The sequence below is a fragment of the Myotis nattereri genome (genome assembly GCF_964212035.1).
Source record: "Myotis nattereri genome assembly, chromosome: 3".
Taxonomy (NCBI): Eukaryota; Metazoa; Chordata; class Mammalia; order Chiroptera; family Vespertilionidae; genus Myotis; species Myotis nattereri.
In genome coordinates, this window is record NC_138077.1 from 193576363 (window position 1) to 193595408 (window position 19046).

The 19046-nt window shown below is 40.5% G+C and overlaps 2 protein-coding genes across 2 annotated transcripts in view; both read left to right on the forward strand.

The window, feature by feature from the left end:
- The window catches only part of KIAA0319L (KIAA0319 like), a 114648-nt gene that overhangs the window by 35828 nt on the left and 59774 nt on the right, over positions 1-19046 (forward strand). Inside the window, exon 3 of the mRNA XM_081086305.1 lies at positions 281-801. Within this exon, the coding sequence (XP_080942431.1) occupies positions 281-801 (521 nt within the window). The remainder of the gene's footprint in view (positions 1-280; positions 802-19046) is intronic.
- LOC308516949 (ubiquilin-1-like) lies at positions 9508-18371 on the forward strand (the record flags this gene model as incomplete). Its single annotated transcript, XM_081088003.1, is given in 4 exon segments — positions 9508-9573; positions 17081-17462; positions 17746-18113; positions 18117-18371. Coding segments are annotated over 4 exon segments (1071 nt in total).

Below are 19046 nucleotides of genomic sequence, written 5' to 3' on the forward strand. Positions count from 1 at the left end.
AGAATAGCTCTTTTGATTTGTTTGGAATTCTCTGTAAAAGGTCTACTTGGAAGGGATTTATTAGAGAGGAACCAGCAATGCATGTGGAGCAGTACTCTACAAGCTAAAATATCCTGAGCCCAAAACACTCTTTTGCATTTTCTGTTCCTCTTATTGGATAGCTTTCCCACCCTCTTAAAAACAAGTTTTCACAATAGCCAAATGTTGGTGTTCAGGATTCTTTACAGAGTAGTAGTCTGTTTTTATTTCATCTTTAAATATTTTCATTCTTTGTTTTTAGATGCCAGCGAGAGCAGGTGCAAGCAGGTGAAGACACAATTTGGAGTTGGCCTGAGATCTGGGGGAGAAAATTACCTCCGCCTTCTTGAAGGAACCTCCTCTCTCCAGTCATGTTGGGCTGCCTGCTGCCAGGACTCTGCATGTCATGCCCTTTGGTGGTTAGAAGGGATGTGCATTCAGGCAGACTGCAACAGTCCCCAGAGCTGCCAGACTTTTAGGACAGACTCTTCCAATTCCGTGCTGGTGTTTTTAAAGAAATTCCAAGCTGCAGATGACTTTCTACCTGAAGATGTTGCAACTCATATTCTGGGGCTAGGTTGGAGCAGGGCATCTCAGAGGAGGCAGAGCCTTCCCAGAGCTCCACTCAGACCTGCTGTATCTTCCAGTGACCAGCAGAACTTAATCAGGAAGCTTCAGAAGAGAGAGAGTCCCAGTGAAGAAGTTATACCTATAGTGACACAGCGTTCTGAAGTGAATGACTCCAAGGAACTAGGTGATCTGAAAACCAATGGCTCCGAAGAGGTAAGCATATTATGAATAAGGAGCAGAGAATCTGTTAAATCTGTTTTTACATTTGGCACACACAGGTTATGAGGCCTGGTGCTTGTGGCCAGTGCTCCTAGGCTGAGGAGTGTATGTATAAAGTTGCTTAGTGCCATCTTTGTGGGTGCTTCCCAGATGAACAACGGTAATTTGACCTTAGAGATATTCACTCCATGCAAGTCTGACATTGTTTTGATAAAAGCAGAAAGTTGCTCATTATCTAGTCTAAACTGGTTGTTGGCTGCAGTAAGTGCCATTGTGTGGGTGTTAGTCTCCACCAACGATTCTGCAGTGATTTCTGCCAGATTGCAAAACACTTGATTGATGTGGTTGCAGTCAAGTTCTCCTTCTCCTTTTCCCCCATCTCCTGCCTGTAAATATATTCCTTATGAGGTAGTTTCTATTCCAGTCTGAAGTTACCAGGGCTGGTAGTGCAGATTAAGACCCGACCTGCTGGGCTAGGGAGCTGGATGTGGCTGTTAGCCAAGACGTTTCTACAGTGAATTCTCATAAGCTTTGTATGCCAGAGGAGATAATACCACCGGTAGAGTTAATTCCGCTTATTATGTTTCTTCACTGTTGATCTTCCTGGGCAAATTATTAAAAGGAATGACTCACTCCATGCTCAGTCTCCTTTGATTCCTGTGACTTATTTTTGTATTTGTTTTGTCCTAGTTGTCTCTATTAAGTTGAAGCCCGAGTGGGGAGGCAGTACTGCATGCCTGGCACTGTGTGTGCTAATCATTTTACCATGTCATTTTATTTAATTTTCATAGCAATATTTCCAGATAGGTGTTACTAACCCTGCTTTAGTGTTTCAAAGTTTGTCAGGTGAGGAAACTGAGCCCTAAAGTTAAACAGTTTGATCATGCAGCTAATGAATAGCAAACATAGAATTGGAACCCAGATTTAATATTAAGAAAAGAACTTTCAGTGAAGTATTAGAGATATAGACTTAGGCTTAATATGCCTGTAAACATTTATAGACACTTATTATCAATGTCAGGCACTTTTCTAAGCTCTGGAGATGTATAGGTAAACAAGATATGATCTGTTCCCTCAGGAAGTTTACAGTCTAGTGGAGACTCAGACATGAAAATAGATATTTACAATAGTGTATAATTATTGCATTAGTAGAGTTATATACACAATACAATAGGATCACAAAAGAGGAAGTGACCCACTTGAGCAGGGAGGTGGTGTGTATGTTCAGAGAACACTTTATAGAGATGTTTAACTTATTTCTCATAGGAAAGTAGGCTTTCACTAAGGGATTAAAGATATTACAAGTATTCTGGACAGAGACACCATGTATGCAAGGCTCAGTCTATCAGCAAATATTTATTGCACATTTACTAGAACAGGGTACTATACTAAGCTAGGCACTAGGAATATTATAGTAAATAAGATAAATGTGATTTCTGCCTGAGTAGAGCTTATACTCTGGCAAGGAAGACAGACATTATATCTATAATAATTAGATAATTATAAGTTTGATGTAGGTTGTGAAAGGATAAGTGTAGATTCTTTAAGAGCATCTAGAAGGGACCTAATCAAGACTAAGGGGTAAGGTTAGGCCACTTTAAGAAAGGAAAGTTTAATCTGAGACTTGAAGTAGAAGTAGGAGCTAAGGAAAGAAACAGGCCAAAGGTATTTCAGGCAGAGGGAATAACAATATCAAAGTTTATCATGTGGCAAGATTAAGAAGTTGAGAGACACTGGTCTTGTTTGTCCAACAGAGCAAGAAAGCTAGTGGTGCAAGAAAAGACTTGAGAGGTGTGCAGAGCCTTAAGGCCTTCTTAAAATATTGGTCTTTATTTAAGGAGGGAATGGCATGATCAGATGAGTTTCTGTGTGTTGAATAGACTGGAGAAGGGCAAGAATGTACATGGAGCTCTTCAACCAAGGGAACCATTGCATTAAAAAAGAAGGTTGAAGATACAGGAAAGGGGATAAACAACAAATAATCCCTCAGAGCTATGGTCCTCAGACTTCAGTGTGCATCAGAATCACCTAAAGACTTGTTAAACATTGCTGGGCCCCACTTGAGAGTTTGTGATTTAGTAGGTCTAGAGCAGCTATGGGCAAACTACGGCCCGCGGGCCAGATCCGGCCCGTTTGAAATGAATAAAACGAAAAAAAAAAAAAAAAAAGACTGTACCCTTTTATGTAATGATGTTTACTTTGAATTTATATTAGTTCACACAAACACTCCATCCATGCTTTTGTTCCGGCCCTCCGGTCCAGTTTAAGAACCCATTGTGTCCCTTGAGTGAAAAAGTTTGCCCACCCATGGTCTAGAGCGAGGCCTGAGAATTTGCATTTGTAAAATGCTGGAGAATGCTGAAACTACTGGTTTCAGCATACTATATGTATGCTGAAATATATATACTATATATACTATATTCATATTTCAGGAAGAATTGCCTTCTAGGACAGGGAGGTTAGAATCCAGAGAATGGAACACAAGATTAGCTCTAAGTAGGAGAAGAGACATCCCCTTCATTGTGATAGGAAGGAAGAAATATATGGATATAAATGCAGCTAAGGTAGATTTTTAGGTTTGGTAGAGAACATTGTGGTGGTTTTAATCTTGTTCCTGTTTTTTTCTGAAGTGGGATAGTTACTGAGAGCAGAAGCAGATAGCTGGGGTGGGGATAGGTGGGTAGAGGCAGGTATATCAGAAGTTTAGAGAGAGTGGTAAAGGTCTGAAATAGCCATTGTGAAGCATAGGAGATGGCAGAATAGGTAAGGAAATAGAAAGATTGCTGGGCAGCATTGAAGATGGAGACCATGAATTTACAAGAGTGGTACTGATAGTTTGATTCATCCAAGATTGGAACTTTGCCAGTCTTGTGTAAAAGGAAACTGGGGCATGGAAATTGAGGTTATTGTCAAGAGAGTGGATGAAGAGAGAGTGTAAGAAGATAGGAAAAGAAGCAAATATAGGTGCTGACAGAGATATGATAGAAGAGATATACCTGATATTCAAAGGTTTTGCTGATAAAAAGCAGACATATGGGGCACAGGTAAATATGAGTCCTGTAAGGATAGGAGGTAGTAGTCAGGGATATTTGAAGTTAAGATTTAGGACGTGGAGAAGTGCTTACAGGATCTAGGGTGTAGCTGTGGAAGGTTGCTGGGGTAGAGTGGAGAAGAAATTTATTGACGACAGGGAGCTCAAAAGAACATACTAAATGAGCTATCCATGTAGACACTGAACTAGACTTCACCGATGATGATGATGATAATAGCAATAGCTAATGTTTACTGAGTGAGCACTTAATATATGCCAGGTACCATTCTGCACCCTTTACATGTATTAACTCTTTTAATCCATACAACAAATCCTATGAAATACTATTATCATCTCTATTTTATAAATGAGGAAGCTCAAGAAAAGAAAGGTTAAGGAGCATGGCCAAGGCAACATAACTAATATACTAGTATGGTAGTATCAAGACTTGAACCCAGGCACTCTGCTTCTATCCAGAGTCTGTTCTCTTAACTAGGCAAGGACTTGGGGTGAAGAGGGATTTTGAGAGCCAGGTACCAAAGCCATCAGTAAAGTAGGAGGAGTAACTAGTTTGTTGGGAGATGACAGCTATGATGAGAGTTGAAGTGTAGTGCAGCAAGATGGCAGAGGAGAAGAGGTTTTTACAAAGAAAATAGAAGAGTAATTGTTTGCAAAGAGATTTGGAAAGGCGAGTCAATAACATAGCAACCCACCTTCAATCCTAAAGTATGGGAGAATAAGTAGCCATCATACATGGAAACAGTATCCTCAGGGGAGTGCAGGCTTACAGTTAAGAATAGCTGGTCACTAACTAGTTTATGGGCACTTGAACTGTGTGGTTATGCAAGTCTCCACACTTAGAAAGGCCCTGTTTTTGGTTTAATGCGCTACTGTTGTTGTCGTCTTAAAATTCTTTTTTTTTTTTATATTTTTATTGATTTTTTACAGAGAGGAAGGGAGAGAGATAGAGAGCTAGAAACATCGATGAGAGAGAAACATCGATCAGCTGCCTCCTGCACATCTCCTACTGGGGATGTGCCCGCAACCCAGGTACATGCCCTTGACCGGAATCGAACCCGGGACCTTTCAGTCCGGAGGCTGACGCTCTATCCACTGAGCCAAACCGGTTTCAGCAAAATTCTTAATAATTTTAATAGATTTTGAACAAAGGATCCTGCATTTTCATTTTGCACCAGATCCCGCAAATTATGTAGCCTGTCCTGCAGGAGGTATAGGGAACAAAACATGAAACGACTGAGCATACAAGTGACTTATTAATCATGGAGTAGTAATTCCAAGACAATTCAATGGAATATTTGGGTGAAAGAAAAGGAGGTTGGGTCTCACAGGAGAGGAAGTACAGATGATTATAGGGATAACAGTTTTGTATGGTAAATGTTTAACAACTGGGTTTCCTAGAAAACAAAAACAAGCCCTGAATTGTAGACTTCGTCAATTTCATAGTGTAAATACTACCACCATAACCAATTTCAAGCTACCAACATGAACTCACTGAACATAGTTAGGAGAGATGGGTATAGTCATCACACTACAGGATAATTGTGATCATTAAAATTAGAAGTATGCTGGGGCTGGCTGGCAGACCCTGAAGGATGGATGAATAATTACTGTAACACACGTTTCTGTGAAAGAGAGGGCTAGGGCACTACCTTACTATGGTTTCCATGTAGTCCCATTCACCTGCCTCCTTAGGTTTTTATTGTCATAACAGCTTGAACTCAAAATAACTTCTAGATACAATTAGTAGGGTAAGTATCCTTGAGAAAGTATATGCTTCTACAAGGTCGGGTCTTTAACCCTTTGTGGTCCAATGTTATTTTTGGAATTCAAACAATCTGGTCCAAATTAGTTGACGGGATTGAATGTTGAACTTTTTAATGTTCTTATTGGTCGACGTTGGACCTGCTCCTAGCGCCTGGTCTGTCGAGTCAGCCTCGAGGTTGGACTGAAAAGGGTTAAAGACTAAACAAAGAGATTCTAGCAAAACACCCTGGGGCATGGGACTTGTTTGGAAAAGTCAAGGTAGGGGCTGCCACCTTCGGCAAGGTCCCCTCAAAGGCCTCTGACCTTTCAGAGATTCCTCCTTACAGACATTCCGACCAAGTCGCGTGCTTCCCACAGAAGTAGATCACAAAAAAGAAAATATGGTAGATTTAGACCTGATAATCTCCTGGAAGATGGTGAAAGCTCAAATTCAATCCTTATAGACTTCATCTGTATGCTTGAAGGAAGATCCTGTGTTGGCTGGGGAGTTCTTTTTCTTCTTGTTCACTAGCTGTGGGCAGTGGCAGTAAATTGCTGCCAGTGAACAGGATCTCAAGTTTAATGGTCTAACATGGAGAATGGGTGTGGGGGGAGGAATATTGAATTTGAATTATGAGCCCCAAAGGTGGAAGTGAGCCTTTGTGCACGGAGGCATCATATAGTTTGGCATCTGTTGAGAGCTGCAAGCATTGCTAAAAAATGGGGCAAAGTGAAGTCTTCAGATCCAGACAAGTTATGTTTGACCTTACATACTATGCTTAGGAAGGCCATGGATAGCTTTGGAAGGGTGATGAGATCATCTTTCTTGTAGGGGTTGAACAGTTAACTGGTAGGCATTTCTTTTAGGAGAGGACTTGGTGTTCAAACTTCTGTTTATGCACTAGGGAATGGAAGAGAAATGTATACACGGCAGATCTCCTCCTCCTAATTAGGGATGACTGGGTAGCAGCACTAGTTTCTAGTTTGTACTGTTTTCACTAAGGTAGGTCAAGCAACTCTGCATCCAAAATGGGAAGAAATTGCATCATAAATTGTTCTTGTCTTGCCTGAAATGCCTGCAGAGCTCTAGAGGCCCTGTGTTGTCAGTAGCATTTTTCATTCTTTTGGAAATATACATGTTGTATCCAAGAGCAGGTATTGTGAATCTTTTGCAATTCCCAAAGTGGAAAGAAATATCACCAATTTATTTCCCTTTCTCAACTTAAAGAAGGAGAAGCTGATAATGCTTGGTTTAATTACTGCATCGGCTCTATGCCATGAACCTCTAAATTACTAGGAAGAGGAGTCTGCAGGTTTGTTGATTTGGTACTGGAACATTTGCAGTATAAGCATTTCAGTTTCTGGAAATTAATTGCTGCCTTTGTGAAAGAAGAAGGAGCATTCTCTTTGAGCCCAGGAAATGCAGATCCTATTAGGTTATCCCTACACATAAGGTTTGACTTTAGGAGACTGAGATCCTCCTCTCTCTACCATCCATCTCCCTGTTTGCAGTCAATAATCACAGCATTTCAACCCCTGCAAGCCAGGGGCTTTCTGAGGAACAAATGACTGAGTGGGTAAATGAGCCAAGCTCTTGGACACCTCTCTCTGCTGCCCTTTTTTTTTTTTTCACTGAGGAAAACTTGTCCTGACTCTACATAAGGCCAGAGCATACCTCTTACCAGGAGATATTGGTGTTGAGTATAGGCAGTGACACAAAAGAGCCTCGTATTCAAGGACAGAAGCCCCAGCAGTTCTCTTTCTTCCCTTCCTCCCTGCTTTTGTTTTGTTTTGGTTTGTTTATCGGGGTTTTTTGCTTGGTTGCTTTCTTTTGGTTTTTGTTTTTAAATCTTTCCTTTAATCCTTTAGGCTTGTAAAATTTTTGCCAAGGGTTCATGTATTACTCTGGCCATTATTTCCTGACAAATTTGGAATTACTCAGGACCTAGTTTTTCCCAAATTCTCATCCTTAGTTATCTGAGCAGCAGACACCAAACATTTTTTAGCCCCAGGCCCCCCTCAGCTCTCTGGCCTGTGTAATTTGTATGGGCTTCTAAGCCCTGAGTAACCTAGGCTTTTCCAATACTGTCTGTGTGCACAGATTCACTTCCCCAGCCCCACCTCCCCACCCTTCTAATCTTACATGAGTGGCTTATTGCATGAAGAGAAAACCTGGGCAGCTCATTTCCTTGTGTGGGGGTGTGCAGAAATTCCTGCTATTGTACTTTTCCTTTTTCTAAAGTTTTAGTGCTTGAACCACAATGCCCTTTCTTTATTTTTTCTCACAACAGCTGCTTACTTTTTCCTGTTACTCTCTTAGTATTCTGGTTCTTTAGTCTGCTTATCTGATTTTACTATGTGAAATGAATTTGATAATGTTTTTGTTGGCTACATTGTAAGTTAATTAATAAGGCAAGAGTTGATTTTAATGTGAATTTAACAGATCCTTGCTAATTGGCCAAACTTGAGCCACAGTAAAAAAGCGCAGAAGCTGCTAAGACTTAGTTAACAAAACATCCCTCCCCCTTTCTCCTTTCTGTGATGGTCTTAGTTTCTCCAGGGAGGTCTGAGAAGATATAATTTTGAACAAACTACTGCAAACTTAAACCCTGCCATATTCACCAGCCTCATCTTTAGTTACTAAGAATTGGCTTGGGATATGTCTTTCATACCCCACTGGCTTTGCTAGTGTAGGAAGACACTGTCTTTCATCTAGTAGGATTTTTGTGACAATAGTTTTTATTTTAATATAGTTGTGTCTCAAATCAAAATGTTTTAAAAGCTGAATTTTTGCAAATCATCCTATATAATAAAAGCCTAATATGCAAATTGTCTAACTGGGAGTTCGACCGCACCCTATGATGTGCGCTGACCCACCAGGGGGCAGTGTGGCATATGGCAGGCATCAGCGACGTGGTGCTGGCAGCAGGCAGCAGTGGAGGCACTGCCGGCCCCGATGGGCCCCGATGAGAGCGGGACTATGGCAGGATGGTGGAGCAGGTGAGCAGGTGGTGCCAGGCCAAGGCGGGTGCAAGCGGGAGCCCGACCCGCAGATGACAACCAGTGGCGGCAGCAGGGGGTTGGGCTGCTGCCCGGCTCCCAGGAGCTGAGGGGACTGGGCGGGGGCCTGACCCTGATCGATTGCCCCGCAGGCAGGATGATTGGAGCAGGTGAGGGGGTGGCACCAGGCCATGGTGGGGTGCCAGGCCGGGCTGCAGGGCTGCGAGGCTGGGGGCGTGAGCTGGGGCCTGATCCCCACAGGCCACCCCGAAGGACTGCACTGGACCTCTAGTTCTTTAATATTAAGTAAACACCAGGGTAGCATGTGTCTTACCAAGGAGGGCCTCTACCTGGACCGTGAAGTTATGACCCAGATAAGTATCAGCATCCTGTGTGTACCCTGCAATCTACTACTCAAAACAGAATAGCTCACGATAGAGGTTTTTGTTTTTCTTTTTTGGTCATCTTGAATTATGGTATTAATCATAACCAGTGGGGCTGGCTTGCTTGATTTGGGGAAGGTAGCTCCCAGACTGAGAGTGAGGAGGAAGGAGGAAGGAGCAAGAGGGAGAAATGAGAGATGGAGAAAGAGAACATGAATAGAAACCTTTCATCAATCTGAATAAAGTTCTTTGAAGAAGAAATAGATGTACTCCTGGGGCATTATTATATGACTTAGAGTTTGTTCAGAATTGGGTTTGTTTTTATGATTTCTGTCAAATACCAGAAAAAATTGCCTAAGAAAATTCACCCAAGTGTTTCAATCCTATATCATCCCCTAAAATGTCACTATTATTTCAGAGTTTCTGAAGTAAGATAATTTGCTTCATATCTCCTTTTCCTGTTTCTTTAAAAATCATAATCTTATGTAATAAAAGGCTAATATGCAAATACTAGTACACCAAATGGTGGAACAACTGAACAGCCGAACAAATGGTCGCTATGACGTGCGCTATGACATCCACCAGGGGGCATGTGTGGAACATGGCAGGCATTTGCTGTGGTGGGAGGGTGGAGCAGGTGAGTGGGGTGCCAGACCAAGGCAGGGCAGTCGCTGTCATCGGGGCAAGCCTCTGCTGGTTACTGAAAATTCTTTAGTAGGCAGGATGGTGCTCGCACCTGCTGCTGGCGCCAAAGCTGCCACTTGCACTCGCTGCTGGTGCCAAAGCCGCCACTCACACCTAATGCCAGTGCCGGCCCCGCTCACACCTGCTGCTCGTGCCCAGCGCCGGTCCCAATCACTTGGCGCCATCAGCGGGTGTGAGTGTCAGGCGGGCAGGACCACAGCACATAGGAGCAAAGAATTTTCAGTAACCATCAGAGGCTCGCCCCGATGACAGCAACCGGCACCCCGCCTTGGTCTGGCACCCCTGCTTACCTGCTCTACCATCCTGCCGCGGCCAATGCCAGCCGTGTTCTGCACATGCTCCCTGGTGGTCAGCACACGTCATAGCGACCAGTTGTTCAGTTGTTCCGGTTGTTCCACTGTTCAGTCTATTTGCATATTAGCCTTTTATTATATAGGATAATAGACATATAAAGAGCTCATGTTTATAGTATACAGTTTGATTAACTTTTATATATGTATATATCCATAAAATCATAACCACAAAAAAAGATATTCATTACCCCAAAAGTTTCCTCCTGTCCCTTTGTAATCTGTCTTTATCCCTAGACAACCACTGATATGCTTTAGATTATTATAGATTTTCTAGAATTTAAAAATAAATGGAATTATACATTATGTACTCTTCTTTTTAACAACGTTATTGAGGAACAACTCACAAAACTCACTCCTTTTAAGCATACAGTTCAATGATTTTAGTAAATATGTAGAGTTGTATATCATCACTATAATCCAGTTTATTAACATTTCTGTCATTCCAAAAACTTCCCTTGTGCTAGTTTGCTTAAAAGTTCTCATGACCAGCTGGTGTGGCTTAGTAGCTGAGCATTGATCCATGCACCAAGAGGTCCCCAGTTCCATTCCCCATCAGGGCACATGCCCCGGTTGTGGGCTTGATCCCAGTACAGGGTGTGCAGAAAGCAGTCGATCAATGTGTCTCTCTCATCAATGTTTCTATCTCTCTATCCCTCTCCCTTCCTCTCTCTCTAAAATAAATAAAAACATCTAAAAAAAAGTTCCCTTGTGCCAGCCCCACTCCCACCCTCAGTCCCAGGCATCCACTAATTTGATGTCTCTATAAATTTGCCTTTTCTGGATTTTTTATAAACGGAACCAAAACTATGTAGTCTTTTGTCTCTGGCTTCTTTCACTTAATATAATGTCCTGATGTTCATTCTTGTATTACTAGAGGCCCAGTGCACAAAATTCGTGCACTTGGGGGGAGGGTCCCTCAGCCTGGCCTGTGCCTCTCACAGTCTGGGAGCCCTTGGGGGATGTCTGACTGATGACTTAGGCCCGTTCCCCGGGGGAGCAGGCCTAAGCCATCAGTCAGACATTCTTAGCGCGGCCTTGGAGGCGGAAGAGGCTCTCCCTGCACTGCTGCTGGGCTCGCCAGCAGTGAGCCCAGTTCAGGGCTTCTGGCTGAGCAGTGCTCCCCCTATGGGAGCACACTGACCACCAGGGGGCAGCTCCTGTGTTGGTCTTCAAACTTTTTTGGTTGACCTGGACATTCATTGTCTTTCACATGGAAATCATCACTTTTAAAGCATTTAAACCAACGTTCACAAGTATCTTGAGATGGAGCATGTTTACCATAAGCTTCCTGAAGTATACGATAACTTTCAGCAGCACTTTTCTTCAAAATAAAGTAATGAATTAAAACTTCCCGCAAATGCTTTTTTTTGGCATGAAATTCAACATTTTTAAGTGTAAAAATATCTATGATGTTAACACCTTCAGAAAACTTGACATATGAAGTTTTGAAGCTTGTTGTTAATACAATAAAATAGCATACATACCAAATCGCATATATATATCAACATATGTGTAACTCCATCTATTGAAATAAATCATTATTAACCGGTACACCTAGTATATCCTATCTAATAGAGAGGGAATATGCTAATTGACCCTCACACCATCGCAAAGATGGTGGCGCCCACAGCCAATAAGGAGGGAATGTGCTAATTGACTGTCCCACCCTCAAAGATGGTGGCGCCCACAGCCAATAAGGAGGGAATATGCTAATTGACTGCCCCACCCTCAAAGATGGCAGTGCCCACAGCCACAAGATGGCGGTGCTTAGTCCCCTCAGCCCCGCCTTGCCGCACGCCTGCCTCTGTAGTCCCCCAGTCCCCTCAGCCCCCCACCCACCCAGGGCCAGCCCGAGGTGCAGGCCAGCCTCGGATGGCGGCTTCCCAGCCGCCCAGTGCTGCCCGAGGCTCAGGTAACCATAGCCGGCCGAGGCTTGCGCTGCCGGTAGTGGCAGCAGCAGAGGTGTGATGGGGACGTCGCCTTCCCCTGATCGCCGGGTCACCTCCCACCCCGAGAGCTCCCAGACTGTGAGCGAGGGCAGGCTTGGCTGAGGGACCCCCCCCCACCCCCCTCCAGTGCATGAATTTTCATGCACTGGGCCTCTAGTAAGTATATAAGTTTTTGGTTAAGTTTTATAATTTTAGATTTTACATTTAGGTCTAGAATTTTTTTGTACGTGGTGGGAGTTATGGGTGGAAGGGTTTTGCTGTATTTTGTTTATTAGCATATGAATATTCAGTTGTGCTAAGCATCATAATTTTTTTCTGTCCTTTCTCCATTGAATTGCTTTTCATCTTTATTGAAAACTAGTTAGCCACATGTTTATGAATCTATTTCTGGATTCTCTTTGGTTCCATCAGTTTACTTGTTTATACTAACATCAACACCACACTGTCTTTTTTTGTTGTTAATTCTCACCTGAGGATATTTTTTTCCATTGATTTTTAGAGAGAGTGGAAGGGAAGGGGGGTTGAGAGAGACAGAGACAGAGACAGAGACATTGATGTGAGAGAGAGACATCAGTTGGTTGCCTCCCGCACTCACCCCCACACAGGCTTGGATGAACTTGCCACACAGTTATGTGTCCTTGACTGGGAATCAAATCTGCAACCCTTTGGTGTCTGGGCCTACATTCTAACCACTGAGTGACACTGTCTTGATAGCTTTGTAATAAGTCTTTAAATCAGATAATGTAAATCTTACAATTTTGTACTTCGTTATAAAAAATGTTTTGACTATTCTAGGTCCTTTCTATTTTCATATAAATTTTAGAATCATCAATTTCTTATTTTATTTATTTTAAATCTTTATTGTTGAAAGTATTATGTATGTCCTCTTTTCCCTCATTGACACCTTCTAGCCTGCTCCTGCACCCCCAGCCCAGGCCTTCACCCCTCCCCATTGTCTTTGTCCATGGGTTAGCATATATGCATACAAGTTCTTTGGTTGATCTCTTCCCACCCACCCATCCACCTACCCCCGTCTTCCCTCTGAGATTCGACAATTCATTTCATTTTCTTTTTTAAAGGCCCTCTAGGATTTTGATTAAGATTACTTAGGGCTGTAAATCAATTGGGGAAGAATTGATAGCCTAATAATAATAGTGAGTCTACTGATCCATGAACACAGTATATTTTCCCTTTTATTTAAGTCATCTCTAATTTCTGCCAGCGATATGTTGTAATTTTTAGGCAACAGGTTTCTCTTTTGTCAGATTTGCCCCTAAGTATTTCATATTTTTGATGTATTATTGGTATTTTTAAAAATTTAGTTTCCATTTATTTAGTTCCAATTATATATAGAAATATAATTACTTTTTAGTATATTGATTTTGTATCCTGAAACCTAACTTATTTGCAAAACTAACTTATTCATTCTGGTAATTGTTTTTTGTAGATTCCATAGGATTTTCTATATGTGTAATCATGTTTCATGTTGTCTATGAATAAAAACCATTTTACTTCCTTTCCAATCTGGATGCCTTCCCTTTTTCTTGCCTATTACATTGGCTAGAACCTTGAATATATGTTTAATAGAAGTGATGAAAGTGTACATACTTGCCATGTTCTTGATCTTAGGCGAAATCATTCAGTCTTTACCATTAAGTATGATGTTAGCTGTAGGTTTTTTAAAGATGTCTTTTACCTGTTGGAGGAAGTTCCTTTTTATTCCTAGTTTTATGGGAATTTGTATCAGGAATAAATGTTGGATTTTGTCAAATACTTTTTCTACATCTATTGAGATTTATATAGTTTTTTTGGTTTTAGTGTGTTAATGATGGTGAATAACTTGATTGATTTTGAATGTTAATCCAACCTTGCATTTCTGGGATAAATTCCATTTAGTCATGGTGTATTATCCTTTGTATAAATTGTCATATTTATTTAATAAAATTTTGTTATTAATTTTTGCATCTGTGTTCATGAGGGATATGTAGTTTTCTTGTAATGTCTTTGTTGGATTTTAATATCAGAGTAATGCTGGCCTTATAGAATGAGTTGAGAAATTTTCACTGTGCTTTAATTTTCTGGAAGGCTTTGTGTAGAATTGGTACTATTTATTTCTTAAATGCTCAATATAATTTTCTAGTGAAGTCATCTGGGCCTGGAGTTCTCTGTAGGAACATTTTAAACTCCAAATTCAATTTATGTAATAGCTATATAACTATTTTGATTATCAGTAATAGCCCTTTTTGAGTGAGCTTTGACAGGTTGTGTCTTTCAAGAAATTTATGCATTTTATCCCAGTAGTCAAATTTATTGGCATAAAGTTGTTCACAATATTCTCTTACTGCCCTTTTAATATCTTACCTCTCTTATTCCTGATATTAATAATTTGTTTTCTCCCTTTTTCCTTCACTCTCCTCCCTTCTCCTAATCAGACTAGCTAGATTTTCTCCAAAACAATCTCTGGTTTCATCTGTTTTTCTCTATTGCTTTTCTGTTTTCTGTTTCATTGATTTATGCTCTAATCTTTATTATTTCATTTCTTCTGATTAATTTGGATTTTATTTGCTGTTTTCTAGTTTTTTAAGTTATAATCTGAGGTAATTGATTTGAGACTACCTTCTTTCCTAACATAGGCATTTTAGTGCTATAAATTTCCCTCTGAATACTGCTTTAGCCACATTCTACAAATTTTGATATTTTTGTTTACAGTTTCATTCAGTTCAGAATGCTTTAAAATTTCCCTTGTTACTACTCCTTTAACCCTTGAGTTGCTTAGAAGTACATTATGTAGTTTTAAACTATTGGAGGGGACTTTCTAGATATTATTGTATTATGGATTGATAATTTAATGCCATTGTATCCAGTGAACATTGTATGGCTTGAATCCTTTTAAATTTATTGAGACCTGTTTTATGGCTCAGAATATGGTTTATCCTGTTAAATATTTCATGTACAGTTGAAAAGAATATGTACCTTGCTATTTGTTGGGCACATGTTCTATAAATGTCAATTAGTTCAAATTGTTCAGATTAGGTGTTGTTCAGATCTTCTATATCCTTACATCTTTTCTATTAATTTCTATCAGTTATTAGAGAGATAATGAAATCTCATACTGTATTTGTAGATATATATGTTTCTCTTTACTGTTAGATCAGCTTTTAGGGCTCGTCTTATTTATTTATTTATTTATTTTCATTTATTTATTTTATTTTATTTATCTTTATTGTTGAATGTATTACAGATGTCCCCTTTGTTTTTTTCCCTTTGACTCCCTCTACCCCGCACCCACCCCTCCCAGGCCTTCACCACACTATTGTCTGTGTCCATGGGCTATGCATATTAGCATATAAGTTCCCATGTTAATCACTCCCCACTATTTTCATTTCTTAGGAATTGCTTTTCATTGCTTAATGTCAGTGTCTTGACTGCTATTGTTTCAGATATTTTGTCTGGCTTTCAAATTGTTGCAGATGGGATGATAAATCTAGTCCCAGTTACTCCATCTTTTTATTTTTTTAATATATTTTTATTGATTTCAGAAAGGAAAGGAGAGGGAGAGATAGAAACATCAATGATGAGAGAGAATCATTGATCAGCTGCCTCCTGCCTACTGGGGATGGAGCCTACTGCCTGGGGACATGCCCTGACCTGGAATCAACTCTGATCTCCTGGTTCATAGGTTGATGCTCAACCACTGGGCTGAGCTGTTACTCCATCTTGACTAGAAGCAGAATTCCACCATATTTTTGTCTCTTTAAAATTTATTTTTTATTGAATTCATTGGGGTGATGTAGGTTAATAAAATTATATAGGTTTCTGGTGCATCATACTATCTTCTTTTTTTTGTTTGTTTGTTTTTTTTTGTTTTTTTTTGTTATTCACCTGATAATTACTACTCATTCTTCAAGACTCACCCCAGGCTTTAATTCTAGGAAGCCTTCTCTGATATTCACTTTCCCAGTCGGGCTCATATGCTCTCCTAAATGTTTGTGCAATAGCCCAAACTCTATCATTGTCTTTTCAGTCTGAGAACATGGCCCTTATTGTTCAGATTCAGTCCTTCCAAATACATCCTTGATCTTGTCCCCTTGCATCTTTAGTTAATCTTATATTGTTCTCTTTTCATTTAAAATTTTGAAGGGTAGTCTGCACTTGCTTTCCCTTTTTCATTCGCTTGTATTTAATCCTCAGCCCTGTAGAATTTGGTTTCTAAGCTGCTCTTGCTGGGGTCACTGGTAACTTCACAATTGCCAAGTGTATTATTTCGAGTTCTTATCTGATTGAATCTCTCTGCATTGTTTCATATAGGTTGCAGTTGTCCCTGTTTTCTTGTTATAACACTTTCCTGTTTTTTCCCTTCTCTCCGATTATTCTTTTTTAGTCAGTTTTGTAGGTCATTTTGTGTGCTCACGTCTTAAACATTGATATTCCCACATACTCTATTTTTGATCCTGTTTCCTTTACTTACATGCTCTTCTTGGGAAAGCTCATTTATTTCCATGGCTTTAGCTACTATCTTTGGGAACTTGATTCCAAGTCTGGGGTCTCTGTTTGAATTTTTGAGAGGTACTTCAGATTCAGTATGTCTAAAACATAACCTGCCTGTTATTTTCTTAGAGCCAGTCTATCTTAGTTTTTGACACTGCTATAGTTGGTCCCTCACTCAAGCTAAAAACATGGAAGTCATCTTAAATTTTTTTCACTGCTGCTATAGTTAGTCCCTCACTCAAGCTAGAAACATGGAAGACATCTTAATTTTTTTTTCACCAAACTGTGCATTTATGTTTCACAAATATAGAAACTTAATATTTTAAAATCTCCATCCCTCAGGGGGAATTTTCAGTAATGATGGCAGAGTAAAGTGGTCTCCAGAACCATCCCACATATAATAATTATAAAATATGTAAAAATTGTATTTAAAGAAGCTGGAAAGGGTCCAGAAGCAGACAGAAGCTAGAGGAGTTTACTCTTGAAAAACAGTAATTGGGTCCTGCGTTCTCCATTGTCTGGGCCAGCCAGCTCTGGCATCTGCTGGCTCCCCCTTGCTTGCCTGCTCCTTCCTGAGTCACCACTGCCGCCATGGCCTAGAGTGGTGAAAGCGGTGACCCTCCGAGCTCCCAGGATAGAAGGGACCAGGCCGTGGCCTCTGCTTCCACGGAGCCCAAGATCATGAAGGTCACTGTGAAGACCCGGAAGGAGAAGGAGGAGTTCGCTGTGCCGGAGGAGAACTCTGTCCAGCAGTTCAAGGAAGAAATCTCTAAATGGTTCAAATCACATACCGACCAACTTGTGTTGATATTTACTGGAAAAATTTTAAAAGATCAAGATACATTGAGTCAGCATGGAATTCATGACGGACTTACTGTTGACCTTGTCATCAAAACGCAAAACAGGCCTCAGGATCATTCAGCCCAGCAAACAAATACTAGTGGAAGCAATGTTACCACATCTTCAGTTCCTAACCCTTTGAGTGCCAACCAATATCCTAGGAATTTTGCTAAAATTGCCAAGGCATTTTTGCTGATTTTACAACAGTTTAGGAAAAAAATTGTGAATCGCAAGTAAATGAAGTTACATATTCAATATCTTCCACAAAATTGTTATCTTCACAGCAAGAATTGACATATTTAGCAATATCATCATCACTAATAAAAGCAGACTTAGAACTGGACACTGCAGGAGGAGCGCGATAGCACTCCTGGCACTTTTGGCGAAAGACAGGAGGAGCGCAATCGTGCTCCCCGGCACTCTAGGGGCTAATAGTAACTCTACATCTGGTTCTGCCCCTAGCAACCCTTTTGGTTTAGGTGCTCTTGGAGGATTTGTCAGTCTAAGTAGCTTGGGTTTGAATTCTACCAACTTCTCTGAACTACAAAGCCAGATGCAACGGCAACTAATGTCCAATCCTGAAATGATGGTCCAGATCATGGAGAATCCCTTTGTCCAGAACATGCTTTCAAATCCTGACCTGATGAGGCAGTTAATTATGACCAATCCACAAATGCAGCAGTTGATACAGAGAAATCCAGAAATTAGTCTGAATAACCCAGATATTATGAGACAAACATTGGAACTTGCCAGGAATCTAGCAATGATGCAGGAAATGATGAGAAACCAGGACTGAGCCTTGAGTAATCTGGAAAGCATTCCAGGGGGATACAATGCTTTACGGCACACGTACACAGATATTCAGGAACCAATGCTGAGTGCTGCGCAAGAACAGTTTAGTGGTAATCCATTTGCTTCCTTAGTGAGCAATACATCCTCAGGTAAAAGTAGTCAACCTTCCCTTACAGAAAATAGAGATCCATTACCCAATCCATGGGCTCCACAGGTAGTTTTAAAGCCATTTCTTGGTAAAGATAAGGAAATACTTTGAAGTAAAGTATTTCCTAATTGTGTAGAATCTTACAGCATCTTTGATAAACATCTTTCAGCAAAAGTGCCAGTTAGGTTTGTTGCCTATACTAATATAGTAGAAACGCTGATTCTCGTTATCTCTTTAAGGACATTTAATTGTACAGACAACATAATGTAACATTGTCTCAACATTCACTGATTAATTGTAAATTACCTGAAGGAGCACTGTAATATAACCCAAAAGTGCATTTGCCTAGGACTTTTCAGCTTCTCCTATAGGTAGTTTAATAGGCATTACAGTTTGTAATTGAAATGTTGCTTTCACTGAAAATTATATTTAATCGCCGTATAAAAATAGATCTATCTTTTGGGTTTATCAGATTTCTCATGCACAGGCAATACATGAACTTAAAATGAGTTGTGAGCTACTTGTTTCTGAAGTGTTTCGGTAGTTTATCAAGAAATAGGTAAATATTGTGTTTTTCAGAGCCACAGAGAGGGGAACTTGGGGGAGGGGGTGGGGATCTATCCTGGAATGGGCCAGCCTAAATAATACTGGCAACCAAGGTTCTGTTAGGATTTCTGTGCATATAATATAGTAAACATAAATGATAAGTTTATCATTCAGGGGTGATAAACAAGAGCCATTTTAACAATGTTGAGTACATTTGGCTGTTCTACAGCCTTTTTCTTT